Source organism: Triturus cristatus, chromosome 1_2 (genome assembly GCF_964204655.1).
Source record: "Triturus cristatus chromosome 1_2, aTriCri1.1, whole genome shotgun sequence".
NCBI lineage: Eukaryota > Metazoa > Chordata > Amphibia > Caudata > Salamandridae > Triturus > Triturus cristatus.
Genome location: NC_140580.1, coordinates 117,834,538 through 117,852,554, shown reverse-complemented (window position 1 = coordinate 117,852,554; position 18,017 = coordinate 117,834,538). Strand labels below are relative to the sequence as shown.

General features: G+C 42.2%; 1 protein-coding gene across 1 annotated transcript in view; it reads left to right on the top strand.

Moving 5' to 3' along the window:
• The window catches only part of LOC146866927 (importin-9-like), an 80,911-nt gene that overhangs the window by 60,294 nt on the left and 2,600 nt on the right, over positions 1 to 18,017 (top strand). The window contains exons 3-4 of the mRNA XM_085618324.1: positions 14,160 to 14,246; positions 16,134 to 16,335. Of these exons, the coding sequence (XP_085474450.1) occupies positions 14,160 to 14,246; positions 16,134 to 16,335 (289 nt within the window). The remainder of the gene's footprint in view (positions 1 to 14,159; positions 14,247 to 16,133; positions 16,336 to 18,017) is intronic.

Below are 18,017 nucleotides of genomic sequence, written 5' to 3'. Positions count from 1 at the left end.
TTAAAGGGGGCGGTCTCTTCTAGATCTGGTTATTGTTTGAATAGTACCCCTCTTAAAAGTGACATGGGAGATCCTTGTGATATCTGTAAAATTCTTTAAGTGTTTGACATGGATCAATTTTGGCAGTTTATTTTTCTGTAGGTAGACATCAAGGGTGTAGTTTCCTAGAAGAATGCAGAGTGTGTTTTGTGGTAGGTTGTGTAATCTACACTTTGAATGATGCAAAGCCATGTCCACCAAGTATGGAATGTTAAATTTGTCAAGCATTTTTTATTTTTTTATTTTGTAACAATCTTTATTCATTTTGCATTTTTCACCCCACACATATCCCACCCACTCCGCCACCCCCTGCTAAGACAGGAGAAAAGTTTAATACGCCATATACATTCCAAAATTCATTACATTATTGCATGTAACGTGGTAAACTACTTCCATCTCCTATTTCTAATTACAATACTTCATTTATTACAAATAACAAAAATAACCCCAGAAAAGATATTGTCCTAAAGTGACTAGTGCAAATACGATAAAGTACATATTCTTACTTCATCTTCATTCCTTGCTTTGAGTTTGGACCCAGACACGTAGAGGGTTAAACATTTTCATACCTTTTCTACGCTGATTACTCCCTTTTCGCCTATATGGCTATTTCTAGACTATACATTGTTAGCAACCTGGCAAGCCATTTTTGAAAAGCTGGGGCATTGGAATCCAACCAGGCAGCCTCAAATAAACATTTGTAAAACCGCCATAGAAATAAAAATCAATTCATGCCCTGCCCTTAGCCGATTCGTCTCAAAAGTCCCTAGCAGGATTACATTCTCAGACAGTTATTTCCGTTTTTTAAAACTTCCGATAGAAAATTCATAATGTCTTTAATACATTTTTGCAGAACATGACATGATGCAAAAATATGAACACTATCTGTATTATAAAATTCACAGTGAGGACAACATGTTCCCTTCCCTCCACCCCATTTTGCGATTTTGTCAGGTGTATAACACAAAAAGCAAGTTTTATAAAACTGTGCCTGTAGCCTGGTAGACATTAAAACCCACTTCGATAACTCGTGGGCATACAAAAATGTCTCGTCTGACACTCCTACTTTCACCTGCCATTTTCTGGAGTACTTGTCCAGACATTTGGGAGGGCTGCGTTTATAAGTGTGTGTATCCCCCCAATAGATCTTACTTTATCTTGGTTTGATCTTTCAGTAATTTCAACTTTCTCAAATTTTGCCTGCCCCCTCCTTTCTGTACAAGAAAATATCTAATATGGATACATTTTAAAAAATGTCGCCAATCCAAAGTAAAATCTTCTTTCGGTTCTTTGAAGGATCAAAGACCAGTGGGGGGAAAAAGCACTACCAATCCGATTAATTTCCGCCCTCTTCCATTTTCCCACGCAAGCATCTCTAAAAACTTCAGCGAGTGCAAAATTATTATCTAAGGGTGTATAGAATGGTAATCTACCAATTCCACATACTCTCCGTATGGCACTCCATACTTTAAAAACACTAAAGAGGGTCTTGAACCAGACTTTTTTTTAGTAGCTGTCCTGCAGCTGGTGCCACAGACACCCACTGGTTTCTTTCCCTAATATACGTTCAAAGGCGGAGGGGATTTTATCTGTCCATTGTCCGATTGGGTCTGTAATAACTCTTGGCTATGTATTAGTGTAGTGGCCCAATAATATTTCTAATTCGGGAGAGCCAGCCCCCCTCTATCCCTAGGCAGAGTGAGAAACCTAAATGCCTGCCGTGGTCGTGCATATGCTCAGATAAATCGAGAGAATGTATGCTCTATTAACTTGAAGCACTGTGGTGTGAATTCCAAACATATTGCTCTAAAAAGATATAAGATTTATGGAAGGAAGGAAGAGCACTTTTATGACGTTGCATCTTCCTCCCATGGATAAATAAAGGTTGTTAAGCTTTTGGAGGTCCTTTTTCATACTGCGCACCACGGGTTCCAGATTTCTCCTTAACCATATTGTCTAACCTGGAGGTAACACTGATGCCTAGGTATATAGCCTTTTCTACCACCCGTTAGCCCGTCATCTTGATCTCATCATTGAGGACAAACTGGGTCTTTTCTCGATTCAATGCATACCCCAAGATTTGTCTGAAACATTCTGCCTCTTCAATTACCGTTAATGCAGAGTGCAAGTCTGCCATCACGAAAGCAATATAGTCTGCGTAGGCGAGGGTCTTGGTAGCCCAATTCTGAGAGCATATTGCTGGTATTTGGCCATTGTTCTCTAATCTACGAATAAATGTATCAATATAGATCGCAAACAAAAGAGGGGAGCATAGGCAGCCCTGCCTGGTACCCCGAGAGATTGGAAACTCTTTCGAGAGTATACCGTTCACCATCACTGCGGCTGATGGTTCGACATATGGTTGTTTAATTGCTTGAATAAATCCCTCCCCTATCCCGATCCTAGACACGGCAATCCACAGATATTGCCAGGAGACCCTATGGAAGGCTTTTTCTGCATCTAATAAAACCAATGCCATAGGGTCTCCTGCAACAGTAGTGATATCAAACTGTGTGATAACTCTCAAGGTGTGGTTTATTGTGGACCTCCCAGGGACAAACCTTTGTCAGACGCTCTGAAATAACCTTGTATATTATGCGTTTTAATCTGCTCGCTAGTAATTTTGAGTACATTTTTGATTTGCAGTTTATTAATGTAATGGGGCGGTATGAACCCAATTGTGCCAGGGTTTTAAAAAAAAAATTATTTTAAGGACTCCACAATTTTTGCTCGTGACCATGATCCGGGGGTTGCCCTCCGTTAAATATATACGAACAGTTCATTAAGGATTTTTTTTTTTTAACTGGCTCGCGAAGATGACGTAAAACTCGGTTGGTATGCTTTCGGTCCCAGCCACTTCCCCTTTGCTAAGCTATTCAAGGTCACCCATAATTCTGATCAGCATGGTGGGCTATCTAAGCTTTCCTGTTCTTTTTCATATTTCTCATATGGTACGGCATTTAGGTACCCTTTAATATCCCCCTGATCCCTCTTGTCATCAGCCGTATAAAGAGAGCAATAAAACCTCCCAAATGCATCCCTTATGGAATCTGGAATGGTGGTCTGCCCTATCTCCGGATCGATAATTCCTCGAATTATATTGGGTTTCGTTTGCTGCCTGGTGCAAACTGCTAGTTGGTAGCCAACCTGTTCATTTAGTTCATAAACGATTTCCTTCAGTGCTACAACTTTGCTTACAGCTTTGTCCGTAAATACATTGATAATGGCTGCCTTTGCAATTGCTATCCGCCGTTGTGTTGACCCAAGATCCTGACCTTCCTTAACCGCCCTGAACAAATTCTCTTCTGCTACCACCAGGTTATCCTGTAATGTCTTTAGCGACTGCTTGTTAAGTTTCAGGGAATATCGCAATGTTTCCTCCCAAATTCCTGCTTTCATGGCATCCCATACCACCTCAGTTGTGGTACTCCCTATATTCTCTTCCAAAAATATTGGGATCCAGCTTTTTATATGGGTGCAATATTCAGTATCCGGGAGTTAAGCTCTGTCAAATGTCCAGGACCTAGAGTTAAAATTGGCTACCTCTATTTCCAGCTCTAGTACTAACGGATTATGGTCCAATAGTACTTGTGGTAGTTTCTCTATATGGCAAATTGAATTACATGAGTTAGAAATAAACATGTAATCTAATCTAGCATGGGGCATTTGTGGATTAGAAAAATAAGTGTTCCCTGGATCGTTTGATTTTAACAACTGCCAGCAGTCAACTAAGCCATGAGTCTGACACATATTCCTTAAGGCGTGAAATACTTTTCATCATCATCAAAGATCTTTATTCGGATATTAAAAACATCCATAAAAGTACATGTACATCACAACAATTCATCCAAATTAAAACAATCATTTAACAAAATGTTAAGAAAATATCACAGTTAATTTTATAAAGTAAACTTCCTGTCAAATACAGGTATCTTAACAATAACATTATTTTACAGTACTACGTGCATTATATTTCAGCCTGGCATATGCTACAGTTGAGACAATCCACAACTGATTAGCTATAACATGTGCAAAAGAGCTACCACTAATACAAATATACAATATGCAAACTGAGTAATCAGACCATGATCATTGATGCTCGAGAACGTATAGCAGATTGAAGAAAACAACTAACTCTGAAGATTACATCGTCAGAGCCTAGCATCAATAAATCTCTAAATGCCAGGTTAAAATCCATCAGTACATTCTCTCTAAAATACGGGATTAGGTAATGTGTAGTATATTTTACATAAAAACCACAGAAAAACATAAAATGTAAAAGGCTTTGTTTTCCACCTAAATTACAGGGACAGCTTACATTTTCCGAATTTTTGTGGAAGACTAATGGGAAGCAAAGTAGGTTTTTAATGCTCCCGTCCCTGAAACGAAACAGCAAACTCCTATTCCATCTGCCTAGTTTCTTTCGCAAGTAACCCTGGGGCAAATTATTAGACCTGTCACTTGTTTCCAAAACGGGAATGTACCTTTTAATAGCAGATTTTACAAGCTCGGTCCTTTCCCTCTCTTTTCGGTAAAGATCATACAAAGCCCTTTTTACTTGGTTCTTATGGGTGCAATCAATGGTTAGGGGTAATGAGAATAAATGCCCCTTCTCCACACTTACTAAGCTTTTTTCTACTTCCCTGAGCCAGGGTATGTAATTTGCCCGCTCACATTCTAGACAGTCCATGATAATTTCGCGGGTCAAAGAGGCAGCAGAGTTCCGCCATATTTTCAGCCAAAACAGGGCGGGCCTAGATCTTATGAAGTCCTCTGTGTATGGGAAATTCAGTTCCCTGTGGCAAACATAAGTTGGAGCTGAGATGACCCCCCCCCCCAATACCTTCCTACAAAATCTATTCTCTTCGGTCTGTATGGCAGTACAATTCGAGTATCCCCACACCTCTGCACCATATGTTCCTGTTGGTAAACATTGGGTTTTGTAGATTTGTAACAATGGTATTATTACCTCTGCGTGTTTGAGTTGGCGGAGGCTAGTTATGGAATTGATAGCTTTGCCCATTTTATTCCTCCCCCTGGCAACATGAGGCTGCCAAGATCCGGAATCGGAAAACAACAAGCCTAAGTAGGGGAAAGTACTAGTGCTTTTTAAAACATTATTGCCTGACATAATATGACAGATTTTATGCTTTTTAGGGCCACATGACATTATATAGGATTTATTAAAATTGGTGCATAGGCCAAGATCAGCCATATATAAAACAGAACCTGTTATTAGAATGCGTAATGCATTGGGTGTGCGGCCCATAAGGACCGCATCATCCGCGTAAAGAAGTGCGGGAAGTAATTTTCCATTAATATGCGGGACATCACTAGTCAATTTGCACAAAGAGTTACTTAATTCATTTATATACAAGATAAATAGCCGGGGGGCCAAGACACAGCCTTGTCTCACCCCTCTGCCAATTATAATGTCCCCTGAGACTTCACCATCATTATTTATTCGAACACGGGCTTTCAAGTCACTATGTAGGTGGGCCAAAAAATAAACAAGTGACTCATCTAACCCATAATTTAACAAAACTGACCATAAGCGGAAGCGGTTAACAAAACCAAAAGCGGAACTTAAGTCCATAAACCCCAAATACAATGGGGATTTTTTGGCAATGGTGTATTTGTTTTCGACAAAAGAGAGAGGGGCTCAATATTCCTCAAAAAGAAAATAGAGCACCAAATTACTGTAAAGTAAAAAGTTTTTTTTCTTTTTGAAACGGACTCTATTCAAGATGCTCACTTGTTCAATTCAATCACAACACCCCCAAAGGGTTTTTACCCTGACTATTCACTCAGGCCGATGTAACACTTGCACGAAAAAAACATTTTTTATCACAACACCAATTTTTGTCAAACCAAGCTATTTATTAGCCTCATAAAATATATTCACAGCAACATTAAATTCAGGTTTAAACATTGCTCAATAGTCCCCACGTTGCTTCTAAAGCCTAGCTGGCACGGGTGTAAAATCATATTTTTCTCTGCCCAGGTCCTGATCTTATTGAAAATGACCCTTCCTAAGATCTTCAAGGTATTATCTATTAAAGATATGGGCCGATAGCAGCCAGGATCTAGTCTGTCGCCTTTCTTAAAAATTGGCACGATAATGCTATTTGATCAGGTTGCTGGGGCTGGGGTGTTAGATAAGTTATTAAAAATATTGCACAATAAAGGTGACCAAAAGTCAGGCTCTGATTTAATTTGGTCGATGGATAATCCATCGGGACCAGGTGCTTTATTGCTCGCGCTGTGAGAGATAGTATCTTCCACCTCCGTTATTGAGATATTAAGGGCCATAGAGGGGTAGGAGGATTCCGTTAATAGGTGCGGTGCAACATAAATGCTTGAAAAATGCTTCACCCACAAATCCCCTGATATATTGCAGTTTATGGGGGTAATGTTGGATCCAATTGATCTTAAATTCTTAACCTCGCCCCAGAAACCGGCAACATTTCTCAGTGCCGCCGTGCGTTCAAGGGATTCCCAATGATCCTTTAATATCACTTCTGTTCTTATTTTTACAGTGTGCTTATAGCTTGACCTCAGTCTCCTCACCAAGAACTGGTCCCGTGGTTCAGCTTTAAGGGCCGCCCGTAATTCACGGTTTGCTTTAGAGCACAAAGTGTCGAACCACCTGGGGTTTTTATTATTATTATTGGCCGAAGGTTTGGAAATCTCCTTTCTGATGGCCATACACAACCCTGTAAAAGCCTCGATAATGTCATGTCCAGAATTATCACTAGATAAACAGACAGACACTAACGAAGGGTGAATTTTAATTGTGCGGGCTAAGACCCCCTTGTTGTCTATCCCCTTCCAAACTACCCTAAGTTTGTCCGTTGACGCCACCAAATTTTTTGCCCCAATTTCTCTATGTTTCCCCGGTTTTTTGATGGATTTAAAACTGCACAGAATAGGGTTGTGGTCACCATATATAGTGCTAACAACCTCAGCCTCTAATAGACAATCCCCAAGCAGGGAAGATATAAATACATAATCTATTGTAGTTGAACTCCCACGCCCAACATAAGTGGCCACAGGTCCTTTATTTGCGGTAATATTTACCTTCTACATGATATTAACTAAGTCTTGTGTGGCTAAATGATTAAGCAATTCTTCCCCTATTTTACAGGGAAGGGTTCGGGGATAAATGTGTGCGTTAAAATCACCTCCTACACAGATGCCATCAAGTTTATCATGCTTTTGTCCATCGACAATTCCATCAATAAAATCAAACAATCTTATAAAATTTGTGTTTGGATGTGTTGTGAAGTCATTATTATAAAAATTAATTAAGCATAATTTAAACCCGATAGTGTAAATTAAGGCCTGAAAATTCATATCATTGGTCTTCAAGGGTTCAATTTTAGCTCCTGCAGTAATCTTAACCCAGATAGATAAACCCCCACTAGGTCGTCCCATAGCCAGAACGGGTACAATTTGATTGTAACAGCCATACCCCTCATGGAGCATAGAACTAGTACACCAAGTTCCTTGGAACATTAAAATATCAAAGTTAGTAACCCAATCTATGCAGTCCCTAAATTTCATTTTCGCATTTAAACCGGCAATGTTCCAACTCAAAATTGTTAATTTGTCAGACGATATAGGGGTGGCGGTGGCATGAGCAGTTATTTTAGGATCAAGTGACAGAATTACCTCAATTTCACCGTTAGACACCTCTATAGGGAGGCCAGTTACATTCAAGTAATCACTGTCTGCTGTAGCTGGAGGGATAGCTGATGGTCAGTCCTGGGTCTCAAGCTCAGATAATACACTGTATCTATTATATAGTGGAAAAGATGGTAGAGCTGGGCTAAATAATCTCTGAGGGGGCCTATAGAAGTAACTCAACGGTAGTAGAGTTACAACAGTAGAGGGGCTGGGGTAGATATTATTGCTATTGAGTATAAAATTTGCTGTTGAGGGGTGCCTGAAATTAATTACAATGCAGTCTCCATTAATATTCTTAAATAAGGGACCAACCCAACTCGCTCGACGGACTGACAAGATTTCCCTCGAAATATTTGTCCCAACCCCTTTATGTTTAGTCAACCAGTCGATACACTTGTTGTTCAACTAGACCCAGGACTCACCTTGTCCCCCCTTAAGCAATGGTACACCTGCTAAGATCAAGACATAAGGGCAGGCATCAGTGGGCAAGTGAAGGGCTGGCCCTGGTTGTTTTGTAGACCTAGTATCAACGGATTTACCCTTGTCTGAACCCATATTAGTTTGTTTCCCCGACTTTATGGTGGCTGAACTAGGTCCCCCCTTTGATGTACCGGCAGCCGCACTAGCGGGGCACGGCGGTCCAGCTTCTACAGCTAGAGTATGCTGCGATGGTGTTGCAGGTCGGCTTTTTCCTGCTAAGGCATCCCTAGGTGCAGTGTTATTTACCAGTGTACTACTGTTAATGATTGGCCCGTCTCCCAAGATGACCTTACTAGCGGCCTCCATATCTTTCAGTAGTCGTTCTCCCCTCAGCAGATCTAGGCTAATCACCCCTTTCCTTTTTACATCTTCCTTTTTTACCAGGTTTTCCAATCTATCAAGTCTTTTAAACATTGTATTAAACTGTTGATCATTTGACTTTACATTTGTTTAAAAATTGTGTCGACTATAGTCTCAATAAAATTTCCGTTTAACTTTTTTTGAGTAACGCTTTCAATTATGGGCTCAGTCTGTGTACAGGCAGAGTTATGTCCTTCTTTATGGGGGATTATAACTGTATCCCCCTCAACCAGTTGCAAAGACTCATTACTATCCATTCCATCCATGCCACCCCTGATAATTGTTTCCCTCTGGTCCACATACTCTGAGGTGTGGGTTGATTCTTGTTGCGTAGGGGTTGTTTCCTTTTATTTATTGTTTGTTTCGAGGGACCCCTTTTCCTCTTATCTCCGACAGTCTTATTACTCGAGGTCGGGGGAGGGTTAACGGTTAGAATGACAGGATCTTGTTGTGAGTCAATGATAATAGTTGAACTGCTACCCCCAAATTGAGCTACCATGGGGTTAGCCGGTGGGTTAACCGACAAGGTAGATTTCGTGACTGTGACCGCAGGGTAAAGCGGCACAGCATTATTTGGGCAGTCTTGCTGGAGCTCTAAATGTGAAGTCATAAGACCCAATGACATCCTCCTCTCGGTATTGGCAATTTCAGTGCTAACCAAATTGAAAGCATTTTCCAGCATACTCTCAAAGGAGGGTGGGAGGACAGAAGGGCCCTCAGAGGCCTGTGTGATGGCACTGGTGTTTCGTTTCCCCAGAATGCTTTTTTGGGCTCACCTTAACAGCAGCTTAGAGGGGTGCCCGAGCTTAGCCCGGCTGGTCCCGCACGCGTCGCAGGAGAAACACCGGTGCCTTTCTGCGCCTCCGGTGATGTCGACGGTGGGCGGGACTTGCGGAGGATTGTGGGGGCTGTAGTCCCCCCGCACTGCGGCTGCGGCTCGAAACGCAGTGGCGGGAGGGACCTGGCAACCAAGCGACAGCACCCCCCAAAAGCAAGCTCCCGCCGGTCAATCCCCCAATGCGGCAAAGCAGAGCGAAGAGAGGCCTCTGACACAGGCCACAAAAGTAAGTAAATAAGTGGCAAAGTCCCCGCAGGGCAGACCTCTTTGTAGCAAGAAAAAGCTCCGTAGACCGCTCTGGGGTGCTCCGCTGGGTCAGGTGCCCCTCTCCTCCGGGCGCCCCTCTCCTCCGGACTCAGCTCGTCTCGTACTCAACGCCCCGCTCACCGCTCCGGTAGTGTCCACAACAATCCTTTGTTTGTTCCAATCTCACAGTCTCCCCACAGCTCTTAAACATCCGATTGACTCTATATTTTCCTTCCGACTACAACCAACTTAAATATGCGAATGCGAGGGGAGGTAGGCACTCAGAAGGTTTGGTTAAAAAAAAAAAAAAAAAAAACTTTTGGCTTCTGTCCCACATATCTCCTCCCTCAAGAGAACAATCGCTTGGTAGATTAATATTGTAGTCTCTACATACAATAAGTTTGAGTGGCTAGTGAGCAAGTTCGCTCGAGATAGTATTCAATACTGTAGGATCATCACCATTGCATCCAAATATTGTACTCGTTAGTTTCTTCCCCGCCCCATATTGGCATTCAGTGATTGCGCAATGACAACATTTATCTGAACATGATCGCTTAAACTGCAGCCCCCCTCCTTTGGCCAGGATCACCACACCCCGTACCTTGGCCCCCTGTGTCATCTCACTTACCACCCTAAATCTCAGTGTATTTAAAATCTGTAGTTGTGACCCATCTATATTTGTCTCCTGGATGCAAATGATATTAGCACCCAGCGACTGTAACCCAACCGCAACATTATGTCTTTTCTTCACATCATTTAGGCCACATATATTGATGGATGCCACTCTCAATACCCCCATACACTTTTATGGTGCTGGCCTATGACTGATACCCTATCCCCATTAAACCTTGCCACACTTCCAAAAATCTCTATCCTTTTACTACAAAGTACTGCACAAATGTCTGACATCTAAGAAACAATGCAAACTTAACTATGTTCCTCTCGTCCCCTAAGTATCGCCCCCTCTACCCCCCCCCCACACCAAAAATCAGGCAACCAGGCTTAAACATGAGCCCGTGTGAGCACGTCTGTGCCACCCATCCTCTCCCTTTACCTCCTCCCCCTTCGAATGTGGCTTGCCAGATACCCGTATCCCGAGGAACCACTGTTCATAAGCCTGAAATCCTTGCTTACAATAGATATTTTTACTATTTACCCCCAATATTCCCTGTTGCAATATCGTCCAAAAGTTTCTGTCATTGAACTTCAGAAGTGGAACTGAAATTCTGGCATTTGTATATCTCCTTCAACCTGGCTGGATTTTGTAAGAAAACCAAGGCCCCTGCAGATTGAAATGGGGTCATTAATTGCCTGAGCCGTAATCTCCTTTCGACCGTAGCATTTGCAAAGTCAGGCTTAGTAAAAAGGAAAAACCTTCAAACCTCCTTTTGACATTGGGTCCAGCTAGATCATACACGGCTTGACGAAGCAAAAAGTCGGCAAAATAAATCAATTTGGCACTTGGTAGAGATTTTCTCCGGAGGAATGCCCTGATGGTGAAATAGGGAATCTGTGAGCACATTAAACTTCCTTGTCCCTATCTCCTGTAGAAAGCTCTGGTAGGGGGCCTCTCAGCATATTTACTACGAACTTTCTTACATTGTTGCCCTCACAGTTCTCCGGGCCCCCTAACAGCCTTAGAGTATTGCGCCGCTGCTGGTTCTCATAGTCCTCGAGCTTCCACATCACATCCTTTTATAGTACTGTCCTGCAATGAGGCCTGCGCCTTCAACATTACCACTGTGCTTTCCAGCATTTCCAATGCGTGACTCCACCATATTCAGTCGCTCAGCAATGTCCGAGCAGATCTTTCAAACTTTCTGTACGGAGCCTTGGAGTTTTAGTGGCTAGCCGTGCCTGTCGATTGTCGGTTTTAACAGCATCCTGAAAGGCTCGCAGGGACTGCAAGATCAGAGCCAGTGAGGACTCGGCGGGGTTTACTCGCTTCATATGATCTGAGATCCCATTGGAATTCACCGCCATTTGCATCTCACCTTCATCTATCCCCTCGGGGGGGGGGGAGCATTTGTGTTGCTAAATAGTCCCACCCTACTTCCTCCACCATCTTGTGCTCCCCTGCGATCTTCCGTTTTTTTTTCTTTTCTTTGTGGTTGTGGCTATCTCTGAAGGGCTGGTATTATCTGAGGAGAAGCCCCACACCATCCTCCTCACTACTGATAGATAGGCTAATGTCTGAAACCTCTGACTCTTCTGTCAGTGAGATTATTTTTTCCCCGGTACATCTGGGGTCAAACAGCCAACTTCCATATTTGGCCCTCACTTCCTCCAAGAGAGTGTAGCCCAGTCTTGCTAGCCACAGCTGTTACTCTGCTTTCCTGTTCGCTATTAGTTATGCCAGACATACCCGCATCCATCATCCGGGGTCGAGTGCCCTCCACTAAGACGTCTTCCCTCGGACTAATATGTACAGCATGTACATTTGCCTCTATGATGGTGTTCTCACAATTTTCCTGCCAGGGAGTCATGTTTCCCCCGTCCGGGACATCTGACCTTTTACTTTGTCCAGTGGGTGTTTGCACTGCAGATGTTATTGCTTGGTCAGTTTCTGATATATGGTCGCTTCAATCCCTGTCCATATCCTCATTGCCATTGTTAATGCTGGAATCCTTTTGCATCTCAATTTGGGTAACCCATTCCCCACCCAAAGCTTTGGGTGAGAAGATGTTTAAGATGGATGGTTGCGATTTCCCTACATCCGTAGGTGGTTTAGCTCGCCGTAGATTTGTTTTTCCTGGAAGTTCAATTTTGTGATGTTTGATTTTTCCCTGTTTGTCGCGTTTATTTAGCCGTAGCTCCCCCTTTTTGAGATCTATTTTCAAATCCGAGCCCTCACGCCGCAACTGTACGGCAGTAGTGGTCGTTCGCTGCTTTTACCCTTCCTTGAGCAGCCATTGCAACGGTCTTGGTGTTGGGCTCGTGCTCTGTTTCTAGCAGTGCTCCAGCCGATAGCGTGTTAGTTTCCTGGCAGCCACCGTAGGCGTGCCCGGAACCTGCTAACGCTGTTAGCAGAAGCCGCGTTAGGGCCTCCCAGTGCCCCCCGCAGAAGTTCCCTTGAGCCTCGCAGGCATGTCCTCGCTGTCCGACTTGATGGAATGTCGGAGAAATCCACCGAAGAACACCGTGACAGTCGTGGACTTCACTGCAGCTCCAGCGCATACTCGTAGCCACCAGCCGGGATATTTACACCGCCAAGGGGGAGAGAGGTAAGGTGGCTTCTACTCAGACGCCGTCTTGCTGCTGCTATTTTAAAGAGCACTCCACTTTTATTTGTCAAGCATTTTCATACTGATAGAATGAGTTTAGTTCACAGATCAGTAGAAGGCTGATCAAGAGAAGATCTGGTTTGTTTAAGGGGCGGAATAGTCTCCGCAGCAAAGATGCCTAGTATTACTGTAGTGACATCAATAGTGAAGTTTAAGTCAAATATTTTTGTATAAAGTTTTGTATTTGAAGCCAAGCAAGAGTTTTTAAACATGGATTAACAAACATTCCTGATCCTTTTGGATGACGGTGCTTTTAGTGAACTAAGGTGCAAGTTAGAGGGGATGTGTACCCTATACGTGGGCTGAATTCTTTTTGTACATGGAGCAATATTCTAGTCTATTAAAGCAAGCAAAAGAAGTTTTTCTCCAGCATACGTTGTGAGTTCTTGTATTTGAAGGTTCTCTCATATGTGATAAGGAACAAAATGGAGGCTTAGTGAAATAAATTGTCTATGATCACGCAGTTTGGTCAAGCAGGGAAACTGGGATTCATTCCAAATTCTCCAGTTTCACACTGTGCAATTCTGTCTAGATAGACAATCTTTTTCTGGGATCAGAGGTTAATGCTTTTTCCTTAATTCTTGGAGGATTTGAGTAGAGTGTGCGTGATCTGCGGAATCCACATTTTATTTTTGATAGTTTTGCATAGGACCATCCTTGCCGAAGGATATGAGAGTGGGTATTGCCAGTTCCACATTTATAGCATGCACTGTTTTTGAGGTGGCATTCTGGCGTGCGCTTTAAAGCAAGTCTTCCATTGCAAATTTTGGGGAACCCTAAGGTGTTTCATACTACTGAAATCAATAGGATCTGTGGAACTCCGTTAAGGGGGGGGGGTGGCAGAGAGAAGGATGTGTGGGGGCAGGAGGGCTTATGTGCAAACTGCTTCTATAAATGTGTGTGATGTTAGTAACCATTCCTGTAACGTTGAGGTTTTTAGACTTTACACACATGGTTTATTTTCCTGTCTTTATTAAAACAATGCACTTTTCCCTCTGCCTGGTATCTGGTGTGGGTACTACATATCGTCATGAATGTAAACTGAACTTATCCGTTTGAGGGCCCATTGCTGGTTGGATTTCTCAGCTGCTTGTATCATTGCCTTCTCGTTAAGGACTGTGGTAAATTTTCAGGGCTCTATGTAACAAACTTTTACATTACCAAATTAAAGAAAAACGAAATACTGCATGTTTGAAGCTTAAATCTGATGATTGTCTTTCCAGCTTGCATCGGTTGTTCTGAAACAGTATGTGGAAACTCACTGGTGCTCCCAGTCGGAAAAATTTAGATCACCGGAGACCACTGAAAGGGTATGTATTTGGATTGCCATTAACCATTACACACTTCTTGGTGTACTAGGTTAGATCTTAAGGTTTCCCACTAGCTTAAATGTTAGGGTTTTCTGATAACGAGTATCTAACCTGTGTGCCTTGACTGACCTATGATAAAGGTAATTGTATATTTCTGGTTCTCCTATTTTCCTAACTCTGGGTGGACAAAATGGTATATTGTGAAACTGCTTGTGTGCCCTGCATCCTGCTTCTTGAACCAAACTCTCTGCCACCAACAAAGCATCCAAAAATAATTAGTTGCAGTGAGCATGCTGTTTTTAATTACTTGCATGCAGGGAATTACTGCCTTGTCTGAGAATGATCACAGCCCGGGGTTTGCAAGCATATTTGTAAGTTTGTGCTAGTAGAGTATGACCTTAAGTGTTGTAGTCGAGAGTGTCTCAGGGGATGATCTAAATTTAAGTGACACAGTAACGAACTATGTAGGTCTTACTAAAGGTATGAGGTGTACAGATTCTCAGTTATGTTTACTGTTAAAAATTGGGTTTTAGTTTGGCAGAGGTATGCATCCTGTGCAAGCAGGTACCACAATCCTAAACAGGTTAAGTCAGATACACACCCTAAATTAACCTGTGCTCACCCTCTGGTAGCTTGGCACAGAGCTGTCGGGCTTCTCTTCAGAGACAGAGTGTAAAGTATTTGAGAAACCATTCAAACAGTGGAAACACATCACAAAAAGATACCACACATGGTTAGAAAACGATAGCTTAATTTAAAGAACAAAACAAGACCAAAAGGACAAAAGTCCAGCAAGTATAACCGCAGTTATGAATTTTCAAAGAATAAACTGAATTGCAGTGATTAAAAACATAAATCATGAAAAAGGGCTATCTGGTTGCGCTACACTGAGTCAAATCCAAAAGTTCAGGCCAACCACGATGGAGTGCTGGTCAGATACAGGGACCAGCCTTGGCCCGCTGTAATGTACCATGTTTGCGTCCACCATGAGGACCAGAGTACGCAGTGTGATACTTAGGATAAAGGCGGGTGATACGTCAGAACTAGGGTCGATGCACTGCGCAGTTGGGGCTGCGTTGCAGTGGGACCTCACAGTGGTGGTGATGCGTTGCGGTCAATCCTTGCAGTAGTGGGGATGCGTCATCGTCGAGGGAGATGCACCGGTTCCGAACCGCACACATCTTCGATGCATGCTTTTTTGCTGGAGCAGCAGTTTATACCTACTTCCAAGGGCCCAGGACTGGGTTGGCACCACTTGGGATCAATAATCACAATCTTTGGAAGGGTGATCCCTTAAAGTCCCTACATTTACCTGAGCTCAACCCCCAGGTAGCTATGATGCAGAGCAGTTTGAGAAAATGTGTATTTATTCAGTACTAAAGTAATAATTTGCAGTGGAAATGCATATCAATGAAAATCCCAAATTGAATTGGAAAAACAGAGTAAAATGTCATCAACAGAATGGCACCAAATTGTCAAAAATCCTATTGGGGTAACCCAGATACCACACAGTGGTAGTAGTAATCAATGGTTGCAGTAGAACAGGACATGGGCGCAGTTTGACACTGACCGCGTTGAAGTGATTAGGTCATGCTGGTCAAACATTTTACCCTCTTACTCTAATCCTTTAAGTCCCAGTTCACCACAGAAGTACACTTCTAAAGGCCCACAGGACCTCAGGGGAGGCACTTAAAAATTCACAGAGTAGGCCAACAGGAGGGCCCAGTCCTGGTCGGCTTGCCACTGGTCAGGTTGGTGTTTGCAGGAAAAGGTCTCTTGTAGCTTTTTTAAATTGGTTTTTCCTGCAGCGATTACTTTATTCCATGTGCCCTAGTTCATCCTATTTTTTTAGGTATGCCTCAAACTGTACTGCTTTTGATCTTCCAGGCGAAAATGGTCATCAGGCAGCTGCTTCCCAACGGGCTGAGGGAGTCAATCAGCAAGGTGCGCTCCAGCGTGGCCTATGCGGTATCTGCGATAGCGCACTGGGACTGGCCTGAGGCCTGGCCTCAGCTTTTCAACTTGCTGATGGAGATGCTCGTCAGTGGAGACCTGAATGCAGTGCATGGAGCCATGAGGGTTTTGACTAGTGAGTCCCATGAGTGCCTAAGACCTAGCTGTACAGGCTTCTATAAAGCAATGGATGAAAGGGGGGGGGGGTGGCCTTATTGAGCCAGCCATATATTGTAGCCCTGGCACAGTAAATGGAAGCAAGCACTTACTGGCAAAAACTCTCTCTATCTCTATCTCTATTAGAGATATCTCTATCTCTATTAGAGATGTCTCTATCTCTATTAGAGATGTCTCTATCTCTATTAGAGATGTCTCTATCTCTATTAGAGATGTCTCTATCTCTATTAGAGATGTCTCTATCTCTATTAGAGATGTCTCTATCTCTATTAGAGATGTCTCTATCTCTATTAGAGATGTCTCTATCTCTATTAGAGATGTCTCTATCTCTATTAGAGATGTCTCTATCTCTATTAGAGATATCTCTATCTCTATTAGAGATATCTCTATCTCTATTAGAGATATCTCTATCTCTATTAGAGATATCTCTATCTCTATTAGAGATATCTCTATCTCTATTAGAGATCTCTCTATCTCTATTAGAGATCTCTCTATCTCTATTAGAGATCTCTATCACTATCTCTATTAGGGATGTCTCTCTATCTCTATTAGGGATGTCTCTATCTCTATTAGAGATGTCTCTATCTCTATTAGAGATATCTCTATCTCTATTAGAGATATCTCTATCTCTATTAGAGATATCTCTATCTCTATTAGAGATATCTCTATCTCTATTAGAGATATCTCTATCTCTATCTCTATTAGAGATGTCTATCTCTATTAGAGATATCTCTATCTCTATTAGAGCTATCTCTATCTCTATCTCGATAAATATAGATAGATCTATCTCTATTAGAGATATCTCTATCTCTATTAGAGATATATCTATCTCTACCTCGATAAATATAGATAGATCTATCTCTATCTCGATAAATATAGATAGATCTATCTCTCTATTAGAGATGTCTCTGTCTCTATTAGAGATGTCTCTATCTCTATTAGAGATGTCTCTCTATCTCTATTAGAGATGTCTCTCTATCTCTATTAGAGATGTCTCTCTATCTCTATTAGAGATGTCTCTATCTCTATTAGAGATGTCTCTATCTCTATTAGAGATGTCTCTATCTCTATTAGAGATGTCTCTATCTCTATCTCTATTAGGGATGTCTATCTCTTACGGATGTCGCTATCTCTATCTCTATCAGAGATGTCTCTATCTCTATCAGAGATGTCTCTATCTCTATCAGAGATGTCTCTATCTCTATTAGAGATAGAGATATCTCTATTAGAGATAGAGACAGAGATATCTCTAATAGAGATAGAGATAGAGACATCTCTAATAGATATAGAGATGTCGCTATCTCTATCTCTATTAGAGATGTCTCTATCTCTATTAGAGGTGTCTCTATCTCTATTAGAGATGTCTCTCTATCTCTATTAGAGGTGTCTCTATCTCTATTAGAGGTCTCTCTATCTCTATTAGAGATGTCTCTCTATCTCTATTGGAGATGTCTCTATCTCCATTGGAGATATCTCTATCTCCATTGGAGATATCTCTATCTCCATTAGAGATATCTCTATCTCCATTAGAGATATCTCTATCTCCATTAGAGAGATCTCTATCTCCATTAGAGAGATCTCTATCTCCATTAGAGATATCTCTAACTCCATTAGAGAGATCTCTATCTCTATTAGAGATCT